This window comes from Anneissia japonica, unplaced genomic scaffold (genome assembly GCF_011630105.1).
Source record: "Anneissia japonica isolate Jap-2015-1 unplaced genomic scaffold, ASM1163010v1 scaffold3709_len703521_cov189, whole genome shotgun sequence".
In the NCBI taxonomy this organism is placed as follows: domain Eukaryota; kingdom Metazoa; phylum Echinodermata; class Crinoidea; order Comatulida; family Comatulidae; genus Anneissia; species Anneissia japonica.
In genome coordinates this window covers 629,201-636,203 of record NW_022694779.1, presented here as the reverse complement: position 1 = coordinate 636,203, position 7,003 = coordinate 629,201, and the positions used below count along the sequence as shown (strand labels likewise).

Below are 7,003 nucleotides of genomic sequence, written 5' to 3'. Positions count from 1 at the left end.
GTATTGTTATGCTGAGCGGTATTGTTATGCTGAGCCAAATAAGCACAATCTGCACATGCTCAGAAGTATCTAATGCGTTGAAATCTGTCTGTGGAGGTTGCCGAGTTGAATTTTTAATTAAAATAAAAAATATTGGCGTTTTTGTATTTGTTTGTTTTTTTATTTTGTTTGTGGAGTTTGCTGAGTTGAATTTTTAATTAAAATAAAAAATATTTGCATTTGCTTGTTTGTTTGCATTTATATTTTCATTTTATATAGGTAAGTATTAAAGTATATGAATAATTTTAATGCACTAGTTAGTTGAATAGGCCAGCTATATGCCTAGCCGATATGCAGTCTGGCTAAGGAAAGTTTTGTTTTCCTTTTACGGTTGAGTAAGTCCTAACTCTAACTGGCCCAGTGAGGCGGTTTGACCTCAAAACATGTCTGAGCATGTGCAGATTTTGCTTATCTGGCTCATTAGCATAATAATACCACACATAAGGCTCATTCAAGTTGGACGGCTTAAACTAGCCAGCTTCCTATCCTGGTAACAGTTATAAGTCCTTGCTTTAGTGATTCTCTTCCATGATTATTACTTTTATTCAAAATTTTATGTCGCAGTTGTTGTTGGTAGCATAACATGCCTATTTCATGAAATATATTTCATTACATTAATGTTATATTATGTTTAGTATTTATTCCTCCATGGTTAAACTAATTTAAAGTTCCTTTTATTTGACCTTTCAGAAGTTCAGTTCAACATAATACAATTATTTTGAATCATTACAAAATGTTATTCATTTTGGCATAAAAATTTCATCAATAAACATTTTTAATATTTTCAGAGTTATGGACCGATTTACGAAAATAAAATCACAAATCTGTTTTTGGTTTTGTACAGTAGTTGCTAATGAATTATGCAAATTGATGCTAATGAATTATGCAAATTGAATTCTAATGATTTATGCATATCATGAAGATCAAATTTTATCAAACTTCCAATGAGACAGAAGTCAAAACATTTCAGTTTATTTTTTCTACACACCTCATCTTTGGTTTTATAACAAGGTGGATTTGAGTTGGGATCAAACTCCATGTCAGATGGAATGGACTGAAAAGAGAGGAAATACATTCAAATTAATATGTAAATCAGCTACAACAAACATATGGTTGTTTAAATAATGCTACAGTAGTCTGTTAAAAATAAAATAGTCAAATTTCAAATGGACAATTCATTTAAATTAAACAGGGGTGTTTAATACAAAGCAAAGTTGGCATACAATTGTGTAATATTAATATTTAATTATTTATATTATCAGATCATAAAAACTAATAATGTCAGATACTTACATGTCTTGATACAAAGCAAGAGAGAGGGCCAATCTCGGTGAAAAGACCAACCTATGAAAATTGGAGGGAAAACAGAAGTGATATCCTGGTATCACTCAATTTGTGTACTGTACAACTGTACATATTTAACAACCAACCTACAGCTCCATTCCATAAACATGGCAGGATTTGAACCCAGGACCCTGGGATTGGAAGGCAAACATCTTAACCACCAATCTACAGCTCCACTCCATCAACACCGCAGGATTTGAACCCAGGAGCCTGGGATTGGAAGGCAAGCATAGCCATCAAACTACAGCTCCACTCCATCAACATGGCAGGATTTGAAACCAAGACCCTGAGATTGGAAGGCAAGCATAGCCATTAAGCTACAGCTCAACTCCATTAACATCGCAGGATTTGAAACCAGGACCCTAAGATTGGAAAGCAAGCATAGCCACCAAGCTACAATCCACAAAAATATTATCATATTTGATTCACCAGAATTTCCAGTACTTATGTTTCTGTAGGTTCTAATAGGCTCTGGAGAATTTTTTTTTTATATGTTGTACAACAGATTTTTCTAAGGCACAAAAAGGTTATTGGGCGAAAAACTTGGGAACAGTTAATGAAATACAGATTTTTTTAATATTTAAAAACTGGGAGAGAAGGGAGAAAAAAAATGGTGATTACACCTATTTTCCCCCCAGTTTTTAAATATTCAAGAATATATCGCATTAATTGTTCCTGAGTTTTTCATCAAATACTGTACCATTTTTATGACTTCAAAAAATCAGTTGTACAACAATGACAAAAAGATTTTTTTTCCCTCCAGAACCTAGCTTTAACTACCTTGTTTACTTGCGTCACTACTGCATCTACGACTTCTCCTTTGAAAGGTCGGAACACGATAGCTTTGTATTTGATTGGGTAGAGCACAAATCCTTTGCCAGGCTGAATCATACCAGCTCCAATATTGTCAATAGTTGTAACTGCTATAACAAAACCATATCTAATTACAAAAGAAAAAATGCAAGGTTATGATTTAACTATAATAAATTAAGAATTAGATAAAATGTTTTTTTTTCAAGTGCACAATTTTTAATTGAATTGGTTTTGGTTCGAGGAAGATAGTGGCAAACATTCCTTTTAACATATATTATTAATATCAAGTAATATGTATAATATATAGCTATTCAACTTAAAAACATTGTCAGGGGTCTTAAGTTGGGAGAAGCCATTTCCGGGAGGTCTGGTTAATGACATGGTGGGGGTGGGGGGAGTGAGCAAATTTTAAAGAATAGGCACCTAGGCTATAGAAGCCCGAAAATGGCAATGTTTGCTAGACTGTAAAACTATTTTCCAAATCAGTTTTCTGATGAAATGATTGGTTTCTTAGTTATATTAGTACAGTATATATTATATTAGCTTCATTTTTAAGATGAGTGCATTTGCGGGAGGTTTTTGCTTGCTCACAGGAGTGCGGGAAACCGTACCGAATTCCGGGATACTCCTGCGAGTTCCGGGAAACTTGGGACCCCTACATTGTCTGGTGCTGATGATATACTTACTTTCCTGTACACGTTCCTTCTACCTCTGTAAACAACTTCTGTTTGACGGTGTTCAAAAGATTTGGACCAAAATAGCGAGGATGTAAAAGAATCTCATGTTCCAAAGATATCTATAAAAAAAAGTTGAAAAATAACATTTTTGAAATAACATGGATTTTTTTTTCGTCCGAATATTTACTACGATAATCAATTTCTTTCCTAGGCCAAGGCCCAAATTATATCCTTGACAGCGATGTAGGCATCTTGGCGGAGACTCCCGCGTCAATTCACTCTCAAAAGGAGGCTTATCATTATGTATGTCTGGGTAGGCCTAGGCCTGGCACAAACTATGATATTCAGCGACGAAATTAGAACGTCACCTCAAAGTAAACAAAGATCTCAATGTCTATGAATATTTTCTTACATGATAAAACATTTCTTATTTTCACCAGTTTATTGAAAAGAAGGCAAAATCCAAGAAGTACTCAAACTTTCAGGTGGTGGTACCGCGGACACGACGGTTTGTAATTTGTATTTTAGTATTTAGCGCCACCAATGTTTTAAAAGAGAACTAGCAAAATGATTTTTTGTTCAGAGAGGATTTTTGATATGCCATTTAATGAATCAACCTTAAAATCGTTTTTTTGGCTTTTTTTTATGAAGTTATAGGCGATTATATACGATTTTACCATGATGTCACTGGCGAAAAAGTAACAAAATATCGTGCAAATAGCGCCGCGTAGGGTATCCGCCACGTACGATCTTTTGCGTGTATGCTGGCTACCATGGCTGTAAATTGTGATTGTGCATGCACGCAAAGATCGTACGCGGCGGATAAACCGAGAGAAAAAATGGAAAACAGATAGGAAAATTCATAACTGTGAGTGAGGGGACACAATCTTATAAGTATTTGCACTATATTTGGGGTTTACATTTCTTCTAATAAAAAAATAATAAAAAAAAAAAAGAACAGTCATTCTAATCTAAAAGAACAATTGGATTGCAACTGCAAACGAAAAGGTTATAATCTTTTCAGAGATAAGCTGGAAGAAAGTTTTAGACAGTGCCCATCAATGGAAGGATTTTAATACTGAGGAATGGAAGTTAGCGAAGTCCTTGCTTGCTTAACCGTTTTTCTTCGATCGTCGCTTCCAACCGTCTAGGCGCGTCTAGCCTAAGAGGGCCTACCATAGCAGGTCGAGATCCATGGAAAGTCGTATAAAAAGATGTGGGTTACCAACATCTTTATATTTGCACAAGTAATTAAAATTGTTTATTGAGCAGATTAATCACACTGATAAACAATTGTACTACATTCGGCTGATTCATATGAACTTCTATTTAGAGACATAATTTCATTATTTTTCTTTCCAAAAATCTTAATAAACGTTAACTAGCACCTCATATCGACTTTTGAATGGTGAAAATCGGCTCAGTATAGCCCATTTTACCGAGTACAAATTTTAAGTACCTTCTCAGGACTTTACCCCACATCTTTATATCTAATTTTGCTGAGAATTCCGCTTCGGAACAATTTCGTGGACTTTTTGGTATCTGCGCATGACATGCTTCCATTGCAGGATTTATAATGTGTTAAGAAGCATAATCTAGGAAGAGAAGCCGGCAGCTGACTCTCCGGAGTTTTATAAGTTATTTTATTTTTTTTATTTTTATTGTTATATTATTTTGCATTTTAAGCTGCTGGCACCTAGCTATTGTAGTCTTGTTTGATTTTTTATTGCCTTTTTTTTAAATCTTAAAACAAATGAATGATTGTTAGATAGGATAATTTATATGAAAGAATGGTGGTGGTGGTGGTGGTGCTGTTCTTTATAATTGAAAACGGAGACCTGCATACGAAAATTGAAAAATTCAAAACAGAACCATTTATATTTTTCGCGCAAGGTCGTAAAAAAAAGGCCAAAGCAATGCTCTAATCAAAGTTTTATAGCCTATTTTTGTCTATCACTTGGACATGAGATGTGTATATACATATGTATATAAAGAAGAAAGAAAAACAGGAAACGGAGTAGACTTTAGAACACTATTTTATTAAAACATGAATATTTCGATCTGACCTCAGGTCATCTTCAGCATGACTGATTAACATTATGAGAAAGTTGGAACAATACAATACAATAATATCTAATAGGCGATTGGTCAGACTTAATCATGATGACTTAATTATAATAACAAAAGGTATCATCGGGCCTACAAACAAGTGGATATAAACAAAAGTGAAATAATTATGGTGAATAAACAGCAGGTGGCTGTAAGGCTACTAAGGATTACGGAAATACATTAATGAGTAAAATGACAATAATAAAAGGCAAGAAAATATATATCTCTGTAATGATGAAAAATTCATTATAGATCACAATGAACATAATTAAAGAATAAGTGTATACATTATAACATAATGTAATCATATAGAGGACATGATAATGATTACAATAGTAACGATAGTAATGATAACGTAATAATATGTAATAGTAAAACTAGTAGCAATATATAGATGAGATAAAGTCTTAAATGAACAAGAATAAAATGGATATCGGTGTATATAAGTTGAATGAACATAATCCAGTTTCTAAAATATGAAATATAAAAAATGTATTATGATAACAGGGTACAAAAAGCATAGATATAATTATCAAATGAAAATATATTTAAAAATATATATATATAGAAATGAACTAAATGTATATAAACATGAGATACATGTGTGAATAAATATAAGTGAATAAAGGTATAGAGTCGGATACTAAGATGAAGCATAATTAATTAGCAGAATCAGCATGGGGGGAAGCTGTAGTCACTAATGATACCCAGGTCTTTATTAAGAACAAAAATGTGTGTTTTATATTTGATTATGAGTTTCAGTTCAGATTGACGTCGTTCTTTGAGTGATTTGAAATTGCAAGCAATGAGTGCACAGCGAATGTCGTTGATGTTGTGGTCACAGGAGAGTTGAAATGTTCGGCCACAGGAAAGCCGTCTGTGTTACCTTTGCGGATGCTTTAGGTTGTTAACATGGAATTGTAATCATTAATGTCTGAGCATATCCGTTTTATTCGGAGGCATTGGCTGAATATTATAGACTTTTTCAGACCTAATGGATGTGAGCTGTGAAAGTTTATAAGTATGCGTGACTGTCTGTGGGTTTAGAGTGCAAAGATGTGGAGATACGATTGTTATTGATGGTAACTGCTACGGTACATCCAGGAAAGGTATGGATGTATGAGAATATTCAGACGTAAACTTAATATGATGGTGAAAGTTGTTCACATGATCCATAAATGTCTTAAGGTTGTATTCTCCGTGTGGCCAAATTATGAAAATGTCGTCAATGTAACGTCGGCAGAACAGAGGTTTAAGAAGGAATGAAGCAATGAGTTTGGATTCAAGAATGGACATAAAAATATTGTTGGCATAATTCGGAGCCATTTTGGTTCCCATTGCTTTGGCCTTAATTTGGAGGTAGTGTTTATTATTGAAAGTGAAATTATTGTGCGCCAGGATAAAGTTAGTTATGGAGATTATGTCATTAATGTGTTCATGTGAAAAACGAGTGCTGGGGTAAAAATGTAGTAAGGGCTTGGAGGCCTTCATCATGGGGATGGGGAGGCCTTCATTTTTACCCCAGCACTCGTTTTCACATGAACACATTAATGACATAATCTCCATAACTAACTTTATCCTGACGCACAATAATTTCACTTCAAAAATAAACACTACCTCCAAATTAAGGCCAAAGCAATGTACTTTTGTGCTGGAACTGGAATTTAATTGCATGTTTTTCATAATATATTTTATTGCCATCGTTATGGTAAATGTTGGTCGAATAAGTAAACATGATTGTGTTTTTAACCTCCCTGGTATTTTAATAAGGCAGGAGATGTAAAAAATAATGAGGCGTCTCTTGCTATTACTGGCTGGCTAATTTACACGAACTCAGGGGCGGATTAAAAAAAAAGAATAAAAGAAAAAAAAAAATGATAGCCCACAACGCAATGTTATTTTCGGGCGTCTAGAACACAACAATTTTGCGGGGGCATGCCCGGACCCCCTAGGACATTATTGTCTCGATCGGCCCAAATTTCGCCCCCCCCCCCCCCCCCCTTTTGCCACCCCTGGATCCC

The 7,003-nt window shown here is 34.4% G+C and overlaps 1 protein-coding gene across 1 annotated transcript in view; it reads right to left on the bottom strand.

The window, feature by feature from the left end:
• The window catches only part of LOC117101306 (DNA-directed RNA polymerase II subunit RPB7), a 4,888-nt gene extending 1,471 nt beyond the window's left edge, over positions 1–3,417 (bottom strand). The window contains exons 1-5 of the mRNA XM_033241273.1: positions 3,286–3,417; positions 2,883–2,992; positions 2,164–2,323; positions 1,333–1,383; positions 1,028–1,093 (exon numbers count right to left, since the gene is read on the bottom strand). Of these exons, the coding sequence (XP_033097164.1) occupies positions 1,028–1,093; positions 1,333–1,383; positions 2,164–2,323; positions 2,883–2,992; positions 3,286–3,297 (399 nt within the window). The 5' untranslated portion in view covers positions 3,298–3,417. The remainder of the gene's footprint in view (positions 1–1,027; positions 1,094–1,332; positions 1,384–2,163; positions 2,324–2,882; positions 2,993–3,285) is intronic.
• Positions 3,418–7,003: the final 3,586 nt, after the last annotated feature.